The 18,813-nt window shown below is 34.7% G+C and overlaps 10 protein-coding genes and 1 pseudogene across 10 annotated transcripts; 5 read left to right on the top strand and 6 right to left on the bottom strand. All coding sequences in view use genetic code 6, as the record gives it.

The window, feature by feature from the left end:
• Positions 1–24: 24 nt before the first annotated feature.
• On the top strand, positions 25–906 carry SS50377_24787 (Cysteine-rich membrane protein 1; the record flags this gene model as incomplete). The annotated part of the gene is made up of 1 exon (XM_067908627.1): positions 25–906. The coding sequence occupies one exon, from the start codon at positions 25–27 to the stop codon at positions 904–906; it is 882 nt and encodes a 293-aa protein (XP_067763448.1).
• Positions 907–2,003: 1,097 nt separating this feature from the next.
• SS50377_24786 (uncharacterized protein) lies at positions 2,004–2,279 on the top strand (the record flags this gene model as incomplete). Its single annotated transcript, XM_067908626.1, has 1 exon — positions 2,004–2,279. One exon carries the CDS (start codon positions 2,004–2,006, stop codon positions 2,277–2,279), a length of 276 nt encoding a protein of 91 aa, XP_067763447.1.
• A 19-nt stretch (positions 2,280–2,298) lies between these two features.
• Positions 2,299–2,505, bottom strand: SS50377_24785 (uncharacterized protein; the record flags this gene model as incomplete). Its single annotated transcript, XM_067908625.1, has 1 exon — positions 2,299–2,505. The coding sequence occupies one exon, from the start codon at positions 2,503–2,505 to the stop codon at positions 2,299–2,301; it is 207 nt and encodes a 68-aa protein (XP_067763446.1).
• Positions 2,506–2,545: 40 nt separating this feature from the next.
• Positions 2,546–2,902, bottom strand: SS50377_24784 (uncharacterized protein; the record flags this gene model as incomplete). Its single annotated transcript, XM_067908624.1, has 1 exon — positions 2,546–2,902. One exon carries the CDS (start codon positions 2,900–2,902, stop codon positions 2,546–2,548), a length of 357 nt encoding a protein of 118 aa, XP_067763445.1.
• An 86-nt stretch (positions 2,903–2,988) lies between these two features.
• Positions 2,989–3,438, bottom strand: SS50377_24783 (uncharacterized protein; the record flags this gene model as incomplete). Its single annotated transcript, XM_067908623.1, has 1 exon — positions 2,989–3,438. The coding sequence occupies one exon, from the start codon at positions 3,436–3,438 to the stop codon at positions 2,989–2,991; it is 450 nt and encodes a 149-aa protein (XP_067763444.1).
• Positions 3,439–3,724: 286 nt separating this feature from the next.
• Positions 3,725–6,625, bottom strand: SS50377_24782 (putative zinc finger in N-recognin (UBR box) domain-containing protein; the record flags this gene model as incomplete). The annotated part of the gene is made up of 1 exon (XM_067908622.1): positions 3,725–6,625. One exon carries the CDS (start codon positions 6,623–6,625, stop codon positions 3,725–3,727), a length of 2,901 nt encoding a protein of 966 aa, XP_067763443.1.
• Positions 6,626–6,679: 54 nt separating this feature from the next.
• On the top strand, positions 6,680–7,288 carry SS50377_24781 (uncharacterized protein; the record flags this gene model as incomplete). The annotated part of the gene is made up of 1 exon (XM_067908621.1): positions 6,680–7,288. One exon carries the CDS (start codon positions 6,680–6,682, stop codon positions 7,286–7,288), a length of 609 nt encoding a protein of 202 aa, XP_067763442.1.
• Positions 7,289–7,349: 61 nt separating this feature from the next.
• Positions 7,350–8,126, top strand: SS50377_24780 (Aminotransferase class IV domain-containing protein; the record flags this gene model as incomplete). The annotated part of the gene is made up of 1 exon (XM_067908620.1): positions 7,350–8,126. One exon carries the CDS (start codon positions 7,350–7,352, stop codon positions 8,124–8,126), a length of 777 nt encoding a protein of 258 aa, XP_067763441.1.
• Positions 8,127–9,791: 1,665 nt separating this feature from the next.
• Positions 9,792–11,027, top strand: SS50377_24779 (uncharacterized protein; the record flags this gene model as incomplete). Its single annotated transcript, XM_067908619.1, has 1 exon — positions 9,792–11,027. One exon carries the CDS (start codon positions 9,792–9,794, stop codon positions 11,025–11,027), a length of 1,236 nt encoding a protein of 411 aa, XP_067763440.1.
• A 3,482-nt stretch (positions 11,028–14,509) lies between these two features.
• On the bottom strand, positions 14,510–15,970 carry SS50377_24778 (Cysteine-rich membrane protein 2; the record flags this gene model as incomplete). Its single annotated transcript, XM_067908618.1, has 1 exon — positions 14,510–15,970. One exon carries the CDS (start codon positions 15,968–15,970, stop codon positions 14,510–14,512), a length of 1,461 nt encoding a protein of 486 aa, XP_067763439.1.
• A 1,192-nt stretch (positions 15,971–17,162) lies between these two features.
• SS50377_24777 (Hypothetical protein) lies at positions 17,163–18,722 on the bottom strand (annotated as a pseudogene).
• Positions 18,723–18,813: the final 91 nt, after the last annotated feature.

Here is an 18,813-nt window from a genome sequence, read left to right as displayed (position 1 = left end):
ATACTAAATCTTACGCTTTCCATAATGGCGGAATCAGGAACCTGCCAAAAGAGAGAGAACAAATGCAAGGCTGGCTTCTACTGCCCTGCCACTGATGATACTTCCGCTAATTGTTTGGCATGCCCCGGGTAAATAGTTTTCGGTCAAGGCTGTTCCTGCACAGATAACTAATAAACAGATAATTGTACATAATGTAATGGACCTCTTTGTACTACGTGCTTCGCTGGCACTTATCTGAAGGACAATACCTGCAAGAAATGCATGAAGGGTTGCATAGACTGCAAAAGCTAGGACGCCTGCCAGAAATGTGTGGAAGGCTACGTTTTGAACACTAGCACCAACAAATGTATGAAAACATGCAACAGCAATAAGGAATGCATACAAGAGCAAGGGGCGCAATATTGTGATGTAGCAGCAAAGATATGTACGCCTTGCAAATTGCAATGTGACGCATGCGAGACACAAGATTTTTGCTATTTCTGCAGTGGCGACGAGGATAGCGTTACAACAATTAACGGAACCTGTACAGCTAGGTGTAGTCTTCTATCAAATGGTTAGTACTGCAAGGACGGAACTGCTACCGCTTGCGCCCCAGGCCTCACCTCAGATTGTAAATGTGGAAACTCTCAAAATTGTGCCACATGTGCGGAAGATACTTAGAAATGCGGCTCTTGCATGCCCAACCACTAGATGGATAAGGATGGGTCGTGCACGATTTGCATCTCAGGGTTCGAAATGCGCGGATTTAAATGCTGGCCTGCCGAAGCTGAAGCTGAGCCTGAGGTTGTAGACAAGGTGAGCACCGGCACTGGGGTCATCGTTGGTATCATAGTTGGCGTAGTGGCAGTGATCGGAGCCGTGGGAGGCGGCCTTGCCTACTACTTCATTAAGAAGGGCAAGAAGTGATAAGTAAAGGTATATGAATATATTTTTAATTTTCCACCAAAATTCGAACCACCCCAACAAAATATTTAAAATGCTTTAACACGCAAGTACGGATTGGATACACAGGTATGAAGTGAACTCATGTGCTTGTGGCTGCATTGCAAGCGAGTCAACAGATATCTCCACGAATACGAAGGCACCTGCATTGCAGCTATTACTGGAATTGGCCGCATGATCCTAATCTAGAATTAAAAAATATTTTGGTTCTCCTAGGATGATTATCCATTGTCGAGACTTAAGTGTCCAAAGTTTCTTACAAGAAATAAGGCTGCTTACCTTGGCACTTTCATATAATTCAGAACACTCATAAACTGATTTAAATGAATATTATACAATAATAAAATGGTTAAGAGTACTCAAACAATTTTTAAACATAATAAAATCTCGGACTTAAACATAGATTAAGACAGTTTCCCAAAAATAGATAAAAGTTATATGTATATAAATAATTGCAGTCAATTGTATTTAAAGTTAAAACAGAAATTCTAAATTTAGCTGTATATTAATTGGTAATCGTTTTCTGAGTTTTAACTTGGCTTCCTATATATTATAAGATGTGGTTTACGCTGTCATCTATCAGTTACTCCACCAATAAAACAAATTTCCAAAGTACAAAAACCTGAACTGAGCTGCTTCTAGTGTGTCAGACTATGCCCCCCCCCTCTGCAGCTCCTTAAACACAGCACACTGTCTCATAAAACTTAAATTAAACCACACACGTAAACCACAAAAACAGGTTATTTTGATGCGGGGATGCGTGCTATGCTCTGGAGCCTAGATTGGAGTGGACAGAATTTGTATATTTTGAGATAGTTCCGCATACACGCGGGGCCAGCTGTAAACATATAGAACACAAAATCTGGAATCAACTACAGACTAATACTTAGCGGTATACATATGATACGATGGTTTCGAAAGTTACCTCTAACTTACAGTACTGATATTATACACATATTCAGGACAAAGTAAAAATTAAGCTGGAACTATCAGTGCGTTCCAATCTGGTATTAGTGCCGATATCCCGTTATATAGCAGTATCGGGATACCATTTCCACAAAATGGATAGCGTCATAAACCAGCTCATCCTTATACTCGGCACCCAGGATGTCTACGACATGGCAGACCACAACCAGGAGGTCCCTAGCCACCACGCCTTCTTGCGGCAGGACTACAACCTCTGGACCTTCCAGATGAAGCAGCGCCTCGTGCACTCCGTGCGGAAACACGGCTACGACCTGAAGCAGATCCAGCGCAGCGACTTCCCGGAGATGACGCGCGTGTAGATCAAGAACCAGTACTTCTACCTGAAGAGGCTGGGCCGGTTCGACCAGTGAGACTCTCTATTTGGCGATATCACTCGATTAGGTCCCACTCCGCGTGGACGTCTGGCTGCTCCTCCTCCACCAGGGCCCGTGCCATGCTCAGGGACAGTCCTGCGCGGCTCTGGGCCTGACGCTCGCTCACCAGGGAGGCGGCGGAGTTCTGGGCGAAGTCGTAGGCCGCGTACTCGTGCTGGATGATGGCAGCGGGGACGAAGTCGTCCTGGGCGCAGGCTCCCATTTGTGGAGTGGCGGGCACCGCGCGTCAGTGGGGAGACAGATCACTGGGGCCCGGGGCAGATCGCGGGGCCTCTCTTGTGCTGGTTGGCACCGCAGAGGTCCAGGAGCGCCTCGAAGGTGGGCTGCTCGAGGCAGTACTGCCACAGCTCGGCGTTCTTGATGGTGAGGTGGATGAAGGTCTCGTCGAAGGCGAACTCGTCCGAGATCTGCTTGAGGCTGGCGTAGCTCTTGCCGAACTTCGCGCTGCACAGCTCCAGGAACTCCCTGTCGTGGGAGAGGGGCGCCTCGGTGGGGACCTCGGCCACGTCGGCGGAACCGCAGAAGGCGCAGGTGGCGACGCCGGGCTTCTCGTTGGACAGGAAGCCGCAGGCGGAGCAGGTGACGGCGACTACTTGCATTTGTGGTGCGGGGGAAACCTGCATATTTCGGGCCGGGATGCAGGTGTAATGTGGAAACTGAAATCACTCCGTCCGACCCCGCTCACTCAGAACTGCGGCGCGGTGTTCGGGACCACCTTGGGCTGCTGGTACTCCTGCGGGGGCTGGATGTCAGCCATGATGGGCGCCGGGGGCGGCGGTACCAGCTCCGGCTGGCGGGTCCGCTGCGGCACGAGGACGTAGTCGTGGCCGACCTCCGTGAGGTTGCCGTAGCCGTCCTCGACGTACACCACCTGGCGCATCTCCTGGCGGTGCTCGTCCCGCACGTAGCGGAAGCAGCAGGGCCCATTCTTCTCCTTCCGGAAACCTTGACGTAACTTATAAACATGGTGTGCATAAATCATTCCTCCAATGACAACCAACATAATAGCTGCATAGAATAAGTAAAAAACAAGCTAAGAATACGTTAGATTATATCTACATCGATATAAATTAAAATGCTTATAGCAGGTAGTGAGACATTAAGATTAACATCTATCCATAGTAGTGAATGACATTTTATAAAGTTAAATATATATATTAAAATTTATCACTATCATTTACTGTATTTTGGCTGTATATACAAAAATATTACTAGTTAAAGATAATAGAATTTTAAGATAATATTAGATTTAAGTATACGAATCTATTAAAAAATATGAAACAATAAATGAATAATTCGACAATCTTTAGATAATATTAAATATTTAAGGTTATCTATGATATCAATCTATCTATGATTGTAATATTTTATACTAGATAAATAGTAAATTGTTAGCTAAAAATTATGATATTCTATAAAGATCACTCTATCATTTCTTATATTAAGGCTGCTACCATTTCTAGATCCAATCTTCTTTCACCTCCTTGAACTCCGCCAACTTAACCAAATTAGTCTCGATATGGGGCTGGGAATTATCTCCCACCAGTAGTAATAAATCCATTGACAACCTACCAAATAACGTCACGATTACAACTTTGACAGCGACACGATCCACATAGAATGCTTCCACATCCAAGGCAAAAATTAAGATCAGGCTTTGTAAGATTAGAGCAAGCACTACAAATATAGGTCTAAAATTACTGCACTTATTAAGTAAGAGTGTTCATGAATATATTAGCGAAAAATTTGTATTAATCTGAAGTTTAAAATTTTATAGAATTTAATGGATTACCTAATTTAAGTGTAATTTGATCCATAATGTATTCTGCTCGTACTAATACACGTGTCTTAAAATTTTAGTCCACATCACCACAGTTAGCAAAAAACTAGTAGAAATCGATAATCTAATCACGTTTAGATGTAAAATATTCAGAGAAAGTAGAAAACACTCCTATTTCCTATTATTCTATACCAAGTAAGCATGTGATCAACATCCCACATATAGGGCAAGCAGTGAGCCCAGATGCGCATTCTTAATGACATAAATGTCCGCATAAACCTACCGATACTCCTATCTATTATGGTTTAATACTCAAAAATTACACATGATTTACCATATTATCATGGCAAACTGCGCACGGGGTATGTGATACCCTTAATTCAGGTACACCCATAAGGGTATTTGTAGGTGGACGAGCTTTTAATTTTGACATACGCTAGTATAATGAAACCTTCTAAATTTTAACCTCTACAGACGTAAAAAATCTCTATTCAAGCCTAATAAGTCGTTAATCACTTTAGTTAATATATACTGGGCTCTTGTATCTTTTTAACTAAAATATACGCAATATAGTTATTTTAGCACTAAAATTAGCATTAATATAATTACTTTCCAGGAATTATAGAAATGACTAATCTACCAAATGCTCACAATTATTACCGCCCAAATTGTCTACAAACATCCGTCCTAGTACATCAGCATCTTCCATCCTTTGCCATATTGCATCTGGATTTGAGCTCATCGAAGGCTCAACGAATGAAGAAGTTTTTAGCTTCACTACTGCTGATTTAAGCTTTTTTGGGTTAGGTTCAGTATTGAATATTTCTCTGGCAGCATCTAAGACAAGATTGCGTCTGAACCCGGTTTTATCCAAAATTCCTGATAATTTTGCATTCTATATTTAGACGAACTGTAGAGATAAGAAAATTCGTAAAAATAGCTCCTCGTCAAGAATATTGATATTAAATAGAATCTAATTCAGGATCTCTAGCTTAATCAAGTTGTTATCCTTGAAGTAGTTTTTACCGGCTAAAGGAATAGCAAATTGGACGAAGTTAACTATTTTGAACCAGTGGTTGCTAAAAAATGAGTCATTAGCGCAAAAGTTAACTGCTATGCCAAGCTCATAGATATGTTTCTTAAAGCATGTCTATGATAGAATTTGCTATTTGAAAATTAAGAAAATATATGGATCCTGGAGAAGTTGGTCTATTAAATCGGTTAACGGTATATTTAACTTAGATGCCAACATGCTAAAATATTCTGCTTTGTCTAGGTTTAGTCTATAAATCTAGTTAGTAATAAAAATTTATATAAACTATTATGGGAAAAGCAAGAAGTAGTTTGTTTGCATTTAGCTAAACTTAATTTGAACACTTACCATCTCGACCGCTAGTTAAAAATTTACAGATTAGTAGAAATTAGTATTAATGCTACACTAGCTTCGGACGTCCCCTTTTATATGTTACCTGCTTAAAATTACATCTGTACTACCGATCTCTAAGTCTGAGTAGTTGCAAATCGCGTAAAACGGTCCTATGATAAATTTAATGTAATATACATAAATATTAACCTCCTATAAAAACGTATTGAAGTTCTCCCCACAGTCATCTGGGTTAATCTTCCCATAGAAGTTTACTACCTCATGAAACCTCAAGATTTCTTCAAAAAGCTCATGATCGTAGATAAATAGGTACTTGACTTGGTGTGGCTGTGATATTTACTGAAACTGGTAGAACAGATCTGTCACCTGTAGAAGTTTCCCGTCCAGCTAGCTTTTAAGCTATATTTTTTCTCTCATAAATCTGAGTAACCTAGAATAAATTTTGAATTGTGCAACATAAATTTATGTTTTTGGTTCCGTTAGGATTTAAACTGACATCATCTAAATTGCTCTGTTCGGCCATATTATCAATTGTTCTAAATTATGGGAGAACAGTAACACTGAGAACACGCGGAAATAGAAGTCCTACGTTAGCAAATCTACAAAAACAAAGCTTTCAAGCTTAACTAGAAGATGGTTCGCAAAGTTATTCTAATTTATTACGTCTAGGAGAATATCAATGTTATTAATATTATTGAACAAAAATTATTTCTGCTACTTTTGGAAAAACAGAGTGAAAACTATAATCCTAAGAAGTATAGGGGACTGCTCACACATATCGTAAATCTATCGAGTTTGATCTTCTTAAGGCTCTTGCAAGAAACTTTAGAACTAAACCAGCAAGTCGAATACTTCTGAAAACGAATCGAAAGTTACACCATCAAAAATGCTAACTTATACTAGAGGATGGTTTGAACAACAAGATTCTTAAATATACGAAGACTCATCGCCACAATCACAGAGTCCCACCAAGTTCATTGATAGTCTGTAATCGTGATTTAGGTGATCTCCGTTGTAGAAGCACGAAGGGCAGAAAACCGAGGTGGAGCCAGCGCAGGTGTCGCACATAAAATTAACTTCATCCGCATAGATCGGTTTGGCGCATGCGCCAGACTTCACTACCTAGACCAAATCATTCGCTTATTTCAAAAGATCCATTTTATTGAAGTGGCTATAGTATCACATTTATATATAAATATAAAAAGAATACAAATGGACATGCTACCGCTCCTGCCGCTCTCCGATCAGGCCAGAATTTTAGCTGCCAGGTCAAATTAGGTATCGCTCATTACCGAATCGATTAAAAAGATTTATCAGGTTACGTCCATGCCAGAACCAGAGCTGTTCAGCATTTCCGAGGCCATCGCTACAATTCGGTTTTTCAACCTCAACTAGCAGCAACCGCTCGATTCTCCCCACTCAGCCCCTTATTTTCAATCGCAAGAAATACAGGAAATTAGCGCCTTCTTGACCTCGCTGGCCACCGAAAACAAGGTGCTGAAGATCGAGATTTAGCGACTGCAAAACTAAAAACAGCAAATTCAAAAGGAGCTCATCGCCGTCAACTCGGTTAGAATGCCCAGTTCCACTCCAAAAACGGTACCGCTCCTTTCCAGTTTCGTACTTGAATCGCTGCAAATGGCGCGGATTTGCGAGGAGTTGGAGCGAAAAGCTGAGGTGGAAGTGCTCCGGAGCATGTTCAAGAGCTTCGAGTGCCTGTTTCGGTAGTTTTTCAGGCACGGAAAGGACTTGAACTATGAAGGGGTGCGCGAGGCCGTGGACGCGTTCCGGCTGCGTTCTGGCGCGTAACCTCGTCTTTGAAGATAACCGAGATGATAAATAATCTGATGTGGATAATTTAATATATAAGTATATTTAATTAATGTACCTGAAAGATGGATAACTCACCGTGTCTCAGTTGAAGGGGCATGACGTGCTTACTTTGTACAAGGACATTACATTTACCACGCTGCGCACGCTCTCAAGAACCATGATTCCAGAGCTAGAGGTGCACCTGTGCAGGTTGGTGTCTGGGGAGCTTACTCGCCCAATGGCGTGCAAGCAGATTATGGCCGCGGCCAATGTATTTCTGTAGAACTTTCCGGCCGACATCAGAATATACTGTATGTCAGTTGGTAACCATCTCGACTTTTTTGCAGAATCCTTGCCAGCTGCAAAGTTATCCTCAAACTTTATCCTAATGGAGGCCGCGAGAGCAGACCCGTAGATAAAATCTGTTAACTGGTGCGTTAAAAGACAAAGTCTGGAACAGTTTATCACCTCTGATATTGACGAAGTTTTAATGCACTAGGATGGGTTTGTAACTGAAGGTCTGAGCAGTAACTGCTTTATTATTTTGGGGAACACTATTTAAACTGCTGGGGACCAAGATGTCCTTGGTGGAAATGTTAGAAATTCCGTACTAAGCATATGTTAAGAGCTAGGTATTGATCTAAAACGGATGAAATTCACTATATAGGATATTTAAGCGGCGGACTGTGTATTCATTACTAGCACTAGCAGGGGATTGCTGCATGCGAATAAAATATACTTTGGACATGAAACTTTCGAATACTCACACTGTGACCTATTTGACCGCCTCTTGCTAGCTTACTACGATAATATGGAATCCAAGTCTACCTAAATAATGGTGGAGTGAGTTCATTCATTTGCGACTTATTTTTCAGTAACTGACTTCTTTAACATATTTTGGTGATCAATATTCTACAGTGCAATCTGTATAATCCTATAGCCTCAAGCTAGCAAATTCTACAAATTCCTACTGGATATTTCACGCTAAGATATCAATATTCTGTTATTTAACCTTTCGTTTGAAGTTGATACTGTTCGTTTTATAAAGATGTATATTCTCTAGTATTTTATTGAACCGTAGATCGAGGTAATATATATTGCTTGCAAAATATTTAGCTTCCTAAGGTTCTTGCAGTTTTTAAAATGTATTTCCAGAAATAAATTAGTTTGTAAATCGAGGTCCTGTATAACTTCTATCTAATTAGTGTTAAGGATTTTGTTGTAAAATTAATTTACTTATTTACATAATAAACACAGTAGAAAATATTCTATTTGACTATTATTTATGCGAGTTAGATCTTTAATTTTAGTGATAATGATCATTTTCTAATATTATTGAAGTAAAATAATAATGAAATATTACATTAATAATTCATTCATTATTGGCCCATCATTCAGTTATTAAAAATTATAATCTATGATAGTATTATATACTTAATTAATTTTTAACCATAACGCTTTAAAGATAAATATCATTCATATTTACTTATTATTAACGAACATACATGTATTTTAAAATATTTTAGCTATTAATATTATTTATAAAAGCCATTATGTTTTTAAATTGAAACTATAATATAAAATAAATATTGTTTTCATTAATTCTGATGTTTGGCTAACTATAGCTGAGATATAAAAATACGAAAATTTTATTTAGTATTCATAGATGCTATTAAAATTAGAGATTAAGATTATCTTTAAATAATAATATCTAATATTATAAATATTTATAGTATATGATTACATATATTATAAATTCAAACTAATCATATGAATATAATATCCATACTGCTAATAACTAACTAAATTAATAGGTAATAGTAAATTATATTTTACATAATGTAAAATATGTACTAGTATTATGACTAACAAATAAAATATAATGGCAACAAGTCAGATATTTAAAATAATAAAATATGAATCTCACATATCATCTAAAAATGAATTTTTGATATTTTAGTGAAACTATCTAAATTGTTCGATTAATACTTTACTCAATAAATATACTCATATATGGTAGTAAAGATATTATGATATTATTCAATGAACGTCGGATTTTATAAAATAACAATATTTAAATATTAAGATTAATCAATAATAGTATTTCACATTAAATTATTGTATATATTGTTATAAAACAATGATTATGAATAGTATTAGTATTGAATTTTTAATCAAAGTAAAGTAAGAACTTGTTTATACCAATTTATGGTATTATTTTTTATTTTAAAATGATAACATTATTTGGGGCTTTCACATTGCTAAACTAATGTTATAGCGAGTAAACTTCAATGGAAGTATCGTAAATGGAGAATGCTATCATTATTAGTCTTAGTTCACTGGGAAGCTAAGAATGTGAGATATTTCCATCAGCGGTATAAGTTTAACTTTTTTCACTGATAGTACTATAGATATTTAGACCGTTGTTACAAATTATTCTTATCATACAACTACATAAATTGTTATTAATATACCTAAAATAGATAGCTATTTAACATTATCTGGAGCTATAATGAAGATACGAAGCTATAGCCACATATTTTTATTATAAATTTAGTAAATAACATTAATAAGATTTAAGACTAAAACTATTTTCAATGATTTTAGTGTTTATTATAATTAAACAACATTTACTGCTACTACAAAGTTTCCTACTACATTTACTTCAATATATGTGACTAATGCCACACTTTGTGTTTAAAATTATGAAAATTCATTCCTAATTTAATATTCAGAGTAACCAATAGTTGATTTAGATAAATTTTAACTTACAATAAACTTTAATAATGCTGATTTATCTCCAATTCTATATATTACAGGGATTAAGCAAATAACCTTAAATTGTCTGATTGGTTAAGCTGGAATTGTAACATCAGGATAAATCAGTACAACTATTTTACGATATAGAAATTAACCTTCTCCAGGATAAATTGAAGGTTTTACTGGTTTTTTGACTGCTATTTTTCTTAAAGTTAGGTAAAGTGAATATTTCACATAACTAGTAAATAACTCGACTACTATGATAATATATATTGTTATAAACCAAGGTTAATGTTAATTTGTAGCTGATTTAACATCATATTCTGTCTAAGAAAATATTGAATTAATGGGATATTTCGCAGCAAACATGAATGAGTTAACTTTCAAGGAATCTGAGGTTCCATTTAGTGATTGTGTAAAAATTACATAAAAACCTGGTATAGTAAGTGTAAGTTTTGTATTTCTGGATAATGCTAAAATTCCAATAACAAGATTAATATTTGATGATTTTGCCATCCAGAATAGCTGTTATTAGAACTCTACGATGGTATTAATTGATAAACTTATTGTTATTCAAGCAATTGGGACATGTGAAATTGTCTCTTAATCTGCAATTTTAATAGTGCTAACCTATGAGAGCCCGTTAGATTATTTTTTTGATAATTCTGTTGCTGTTATTTAATAGAATTTTATCCTTTCACGATAATTAAAAGTGTAACTAAAATATGTATCTAATAAAATAATAGATAGTATAAATGCAGCATATGATTATAGAATTTTAATTTTAACAAAAAATGGAGGATATTTTGATTCATTTGAGCCTACTTTCAATTATTCAATAGAGTTAAAACTATTGGTCTATCAGTTCAGTATTATGGGAGGTTGCATAGTTTTGGGTTTCGTTATTTCCTTACCTTCCATATTTTGCATTAGAAAGCCAAGAATAAAAAAAGTTGGGAGAGTAAAAATTGATATTAATGAAATGTGAGCTATAGGTGGAAAACTACTCTCTACAAAGAAAAAGATCAAAATTGGATTCCAATTAGAATATTTACTGTTATTGGACATATTAAATTATTATCCGATAAAAATTTATCAAAATCGCGGAAATTAGATAGAATGAAACAGATGCTCCTATTTTTGCAAAATTTAATCTCTAGATAATAACTGTAAATGATAATATAATGATATTTTTCCTTAATTAGTTAATGAAATCTCCTTTAATTAGAATAGCAGATAAATATTGTTAACAGGGTTTATATAATATCATTTAATTTATAACTATTATTGATATATTATATCAAGTAATAATATCTATTTGATAATTTAAAATGATAAACCAATATTCAGTAAATGCAAACAATTCTATTTTTTCAATTTCCTAATATTAAAATAATATATAATTTTAATATATAATTATTCTAATAACTAATAACGAAATGAAATAATTTCTATACACTTGTTTAGTTAACATTAATGAATTTATTCTATAATTTGTTTCACATAATAAATCTAGTGATAAAATCGTAGAGTAATTTTTAATTATAGCAAAGGATTAATAAGGAATCTTTAAGAATTTATATTAAACCTGATGCATTAATAATAATAAGTCTATTTTATATTATTATGAGATTACATTATCCCATTATCTAGGTTAAAACAGGTTATAATGACTACTGTAGTTTATCAAAATAAATAGGTTAATTATTTTTTTGGATAGTAATATTTAATATTACCCCTAATATCAATATACTGACAATATAAGGAGATAAATTAAAGTAATTTTATTAAAATTTTGGATACAACCTAGGATTATATTGACACTTAGGTAGAGTCATCACTATCTAAACCTGTATCGTTTATTTTAAGTTTATAAGGTGTAGTGGCAGTATCAATATAAATACTAAGTTTTTGCCTATAATTCTTAGAAATACTAACAAATGCATATTATTTAAGGCATAAAGAGTTGATTCCATATTGTATATAAAGTATTCCTTCATTCCAACACCTAGAATTACACGAATTTTTGACTATCCATACGTCAACTCTTCTAAATTTGCTATATTAAACTATCAAGATTTAGCGATTTCTTTTACCATGATATTTCATTCATTATAATAGAAACTCACCATTATAAGTAGCAAATTAATAACCATCAATGTTATCTTGTAACATAAGCATTATTACTGCAAGTGCAATTCCCCGAGCTAAATATTGTTATATTTTTTCAAGCTCTATTACGTATTTTACCGTCGTTGTTTTTATTTCTGGTATTTATGGAATACTAATTACTTTTTCAATATAACTTCTAACATATAATTTGCATTGTAAGAAATATTAATTAGAATTGACTTTAGGTATAAATATACTTCTATAAGTATGAAGCATATTAATATTTTCGTGTTTCTAAGGGAATATTGAACTCAGTTCAACAGTTTCATATAATTTTGTTGTAAAATTGATATTTATAGCAGCTCCAACATCTGGCATCATATAATTCTTGCTAAATACAAACTTTTTGGAAATTAAAAACTGCTCTGCAAGAAAAATATAAACTACACTCTTTTTGTAAACCTTTTGTTTTATGTTCTGGTATCTCTGAGTATTGAATTCTCTATCATAGATAATGTAATGAATACCCAGCAGAAATGACAGGAAAACTGATGCTTTAATTTCATTATAAACTCAATTTAATTTAAATCAACAGAATAAGGTAAGTTCCCTATTGTTGGTAGTAGGCGATTCTCACAATAGTATATATTTTATCAGTTATTATTGTTCGGTAAATATTTCTATTTCACGAGATTAATTCCCAGAAGACAATTTAAATGATAATCCAATATACTCGTGACAATACATTTAAAATATGTTGTCTTTACAACTAAGAAACCTGCGTAGTTTCTACAGAAAGTGTTTTAGTTATCTGTGTAAATGGTTTCGTATAATATTATGTAAATTGAATAGGTTTCTTTACAGTACAGTGATACCGGTACAATGTTAGGACCACAATAATTTCCAATTTTTAATATAGAAACTGACCATATTACTTTAATTTTATTGAAATTATTAAGATAGTAAGACTCATAGATTCTTAATAAATTATTGATACTTTTAGATTGAGGTTTATACTAGTTCTACCTTGAATATCCTTCAAAATCGTTGTAATAATAATAAAATAAATTTATTATAATTATAGTATTGTTCAAACTTAAAATATTTAGCTTATTTCTGCAATGATTAAAATATGACATTTTTTATTTATAATAATATGAATTATTATTCATGTTTTTAAGTAGAGTTCATTAAAAAGTTTAAAATAAAAATAATATAGAAAAAATGGACATTGCCTATTTGTTTACCTAAAACTCCTTAATTGGTCAAATAATCTTATAAATAACTTACTAGAAAAATAAAAGTTGTTTAATTTTATATCAAATTATTTATATCCATATGATATGACTATACGCAAAAATAATTAAAATTTGAGTAATTGTAGTATCAAATAACTCATTTAGTATACAGTTGAAAATTATTGAATGTAAGGATGATAATGGCTTCTGATATATATATACCATGAAATATCCTAATGTGTTATTATATCTAAATAAGGAATTTTTATGAATAAAAAGTACATGATATTTCGTTAATAATTATTGTTTAAAAAACTAGTATAATATATTTATACAATATAAATGTACTAAAAATGAAATTTAAGAAGATAATCTAAACAAATCTATAAATAATTAAAATACACATAAATTAAAATTTTAATACAATGACTAATTTTTAACATATTACAAATTCAGTTCTACATATAAATTTCAAATTAATAGTGACAATGAAATATGTTAAAATTTTAGAATAATAATCTAGCTACTACCTGATTTTTATAATTTCAATTATATATTACGGTGCCTGCACTTATTCATATTATTTGCTTTAATAAATTCAAGTTAATAAACAATTTGGAAACCTAGTTATAATCTCATAAATAATATTATTTGTTGGAACTAGTTTGATAATAAAACTAAAGATATGGTTGAACTATAGAAATTAGCGAGCATTAATGAATGAGTTTATACTGCTTCAAATGCTAAATATAGTTATAACGACAATTATCCATTGCTGATGCTAAGCGCAACATGATAATAAATTAGCTTGGAACACCTATTATTTATACCAATTGAATCCGAATTTCCCATATTAATGGAGGAACTGTAAACATTTAACACATCTGCATATTCTGATAACCCATGCTGAATAAGAGAAATAGTTGACCGAGTCTAAATCTGCATAATGACCAACTAGGTGTTACCAGCTCAATTAGGAACGAAAATAAAATCTATCTCAGTTGTATACTATATCCTTATCTATAATAATTTCCCTATGAATAAAATAACAATATACTTTCTACTTGCACATTAACTATTCTTCAGCTTGCTTTACAAAGTGATAATCTTAGCAAATGCATCACTATTACCTCTTTTATAAAATAATATTTTATTCCTATAACATTTATAGATTGGCATGCTTTATTTCATCGTCCTTAGGCGGGGACACGACTGCCTGCTTTCTCTTCTTGACTATGAAGTACGCGCCTGCGCCAGCTACCAGGCCGATAGCAGCCACGACACCGACCACAATCCCAACAATGGACCCGGCGTTCGAATTGTTCTGGGTTGGAATGCACAGACCGCCGATGCTCTGGAAAGTAGGATAGCAGTCCGTGCATGTGTTAGCGTCCGAGCAGTATTAGCAGTTCCTGGGGCAGCTGGAGCACTTGTTGCTGTCAACAAACATCCCATCGACGCACTGATCGCATTTCGTCGCGCTGCTGCAGAACGCGCAGTCCTTTTAGCATTTCTCGCACACGCTCCCCGAGCCCTCGCTGGAACAGTAAAAGCTCTGGGGGCAAGGCTTGCTGTTAGAGCATTGCAGTTTCGAGCATTTTTTGGCAGGGCTAAGGTCGTACCCATCCTTGCACTCGGTGCAGATATCTTTATCAGAACAGACATCGCAACCATCTGTGCAGGCCTTGCATTCACCACTTTCTAAAAAGGCACCACCTGGACATGACGAGCAAGATGCTGCGCTTATGCATGAGGCACATCCGTCCTTGCAGCTCTGGCATGCATTTGGGGGGCTGTTGGTATTGCAGAACTTTTTGGGTGCGCACGGATTGAAACTATTGCACTCGTTCTTACCACATTTGCCGTTTTGGAGGTCAAATCCTGGCTGGCAAAGACCGCAAGCGGCGGCTGATACGCATCCAAGGCAGTTTTCAGTGCACATAGTGCATTTACCTGCTTCCAAATAATTTCCACTTTTGCATGAAGTGCAGATGGATGAATCAGAGCAAACCTCGCAATTGCTGGGGCAGGCCTAGCATTGTTATTCCTTCAGTACGAAGGCCGCCTAGCACTTGGCGCAGACTCCAGCAGACGAGCAGGTGAGGCAGTTGGAAGGGCACGCTACACAGGCACTTCCGCCGAGGACGTACCCGGCCTGGCACTCCGAGCACGTCCTGGCATCCGAACATTTGCTGCACCCACTGCTACAGGCGGAGCACATGAACTAGTCGTTGTGGAAGTACCCAGTGGCACATACACTGCATTTTACTGAGTCAAAGCAGTCCTCACAGTGGCTGGAGCAACGTATGCATGAGATTCCGGTGAAATGGTAGCCCGCGGAGCACGACGTGCAGTCTATATCGTTGGCGCACGTTTTGCAGCCAGTTTTGCAGACCCGGCAGTTGTCCCCGCTCTTGTAGTACCCCGAACTGCATTACTGACATGTATCCATATTGGAAATGCTGCATTTATCACAGTTATATTATCTGCAACTTTAGCAAATTTCAGGATTGAGGCTATCTCGGGTTGGACAAACAGTTCCAGCAGGACATGGATTTGTGGGACATTGAAAACCCGACATTTTAAAATGAACAGGAGCAAAAAGATGTAATATTAAACCCAAAATATTAAATATTAAACATTATTTTTTTGATTTTATAAAGATTAAAACTACTATATTAATATCAATTATACAAATATATAAATCTTTAGTAAATATCAGTTATAGAGGCAAACCTTTTACTCAAACTACCAAAACTAAACTATATGTTAATATAGTATTAATAAACTAAATTTTTGAGTTTCGAAAATACTAATTATTTAGTAGATGCATATTGAATTAGTTTATGTTACAAATGAAGTGCTTATCCAAATATCTGATTGAATAACCTCTACACTTCTCTAATATTGCAAAAAGTATATTGCGGAGCGTAATATATTCAAAACACTAAGTCGAGGTAGTGCGAGTGTTGCCCAGGTTACGCCTATCACCTAAAAATCTGACTAAAACTATATGATATAATTAAAGAAAGTATAAAGTTCTGCATTTATAAGACTAAAATATATTTCGTGAAGATTAGAGAAATTCTACATGAAACAATATCAACAAATAAATGCATACTTATAAATATATTGATAACGCGTAAGGCAATCTATATACATACTAAAACACGTCCATTATAAACTTACAATTTCGCTAAATATCTAAATAGATGCTTAACTTTAAAACTTAATGAACAATTCGTAATCCAGTATATCACCAAAAATATAGTATGATGTTAGTATAGTTATTATTTAAGCAATGGGGAGCAAGTGGCATATAATCTAATTATCTCTATTGCCGCCGAAATATTTTATATAAAGGCATTTTAGAGGAGTTAATAATATTTTATATAAAATGCTATATATTATACTTGAGTCTACTTGTCTAGTTAAAATGGTGGATGGATGCGTTTTGCTGACTACTATTTCTATTTTACGATATTTCCTATATTATATTTTATGCGTCATACTTATACTCGATGCGCCGTGTTACTAACCATTACCACGATTTACCACACCTTATTGCCGATATACTCAAACGAGTAATAGAACCTTGCTTGATACTAAACAGGTACATTTGATCTATGCTAGCAGCATACTGCCTGTATAGTTTATGTTGCTTATATTTTTATTTTAAATAAATAATCATATATGAAATTTGAAAAAATAATAATATGCAAAAATAGATTGACATTAGATATGTAGAGCATCACTCCAGTATCTCATTTACTTCATTACTATCTTAATGCAAGTACACTTGTTGCTACCACTGCAACGATAGTTATCAAGCTTATGATTATCCAAAAGTAAATCAAAATAATACTTTTTTGGTCTACTATGACATTCAGACTAAGCTGATAGTCGTACTCGTTAGTAATAAAAATACGCGTTATAAATGATTTTTTAAGCTCTTGTATAAAACCCTTTTACCGGACATGGTAGTCTCCAGGAAAGAATGGAAATTGGCTATCTTCAATCGTATCAGCTTCACTAAAGCACTCAGTAAAAAAGCTCTTATTCTAGATTACTAACCTCTTCTTATATACTTAGAATTGAATTCTTGACTGTGTGTCGGACGTCATTTACAAAACCTCCTGCTGCTAGGTTAGCACTCCATCTTTGTATTTATCTAAGCACTCCGGGGTCAAAGTTGGGAATACGATTATGCAAGTATCCTTGAAGCTTACTTAAGTAATAATTTTATAAAAACAGGACTGAATGGGTGCATATTCAATTGTTTACTCTGAAATAATATCCTGGTTTGAGTCATAAAAGCTTATAAATAGTTATTAAGTTTGCCCAGTTAAATTTTGCGTCAATAAAGACATATTATCAACATCGAAATAGAATACAATCCCTGTTCTCGCTGCGAAACCATTTGTTGTCTCTTGTTTTATCTATTACGTTTTCTAAAATACACTTGTTGCCATGATAAAGCTGCTGCTAATACATATTACCAAGGTTGAAAGATCAGCTATGTTTGAGATGGACGTCGATGTTACTATGGTTATTAGATTTAGATCAGTGATACAGTTATTTGTATCTGTCTATATCTATGTTACCTCTCCAAAGATTTATTAGCTAAGACTCGAACCAGATTACGTATAGTTTAGTGAAAGTCTCATCTTCAACTGGCGATCTTTCTGAAACTATTTGAAGAAACTTAATAGTGATTATTAAATATCTGCAGACGACGTTTCTGCGAAAATTTGGTAGTTGTGGGTGTCCAGGTGCACGAAGGGGAGCTTGTAGTAGGTGTCTGGCGACGATGAGTTTGGGGCGATGGGGATGGAAATCCAAGTGCTGTTTACCTGGTACTGGAACTCCACGACGGGTGTGCTGATCTGGCAGTCGTTCGGGCTGCGTTAATACTCAGGTATGAGTTTCTGGAGCGGTTGTACACAAGAGTTACGTTATTCCAGCAATTTGATGTGTTAACCATAGTGTGTTAAATTAAGCTAAAAGTACCTGGGACGGATAGCTCTTTTCCTAAGACAATTTCATATGATATTATAGAAAACTCTGTCATGAAGTTGAACTACGCCGTTTTGACATCATTAAAGGTTATTTCCAATGGTATCCCACTTTGATATGTAAAGTCTGTTGATAAGCTTTAAACGGTTCCATCTTAAACATAATGCAGTGTGGCTATGGATATGGTATTATTAAAAGCTAAGCAGTGTAATGTTTAGTTTTTTGTAGGAGAAAGATGCATATAAAACTGGGATATTTAGAGTCTTCCAATTAGGGAGGAATCCTCATCAAAGCAGTGAATTTCGTCTTGCAGAATAATCATCATTTTATATTAATCCAACTAAACTATCTTAATATTTATTGTAACTAAAAATTAGTAGATGGTAGCTAGTTTATGGAATTTCTTAA

The sequence above is a fragment of the Spironucleus salmonicida genome, chromosome 5 (assembly GCF_000497125.1).
Source record: "Spironucleus salmonicida strain ATCC 50377 chromosome 5, whole genome shotgun sequence".
In the NCBI taxonomy this organism is placed as follows: Eukaryota; Fornicata; order Diplomonadida; family Hexamitidae; genus Spironucleus; species Spironucleus salmonicida.
This window is presented reverse-complemented; position numbering and strand designations above follow the sequence as displayed.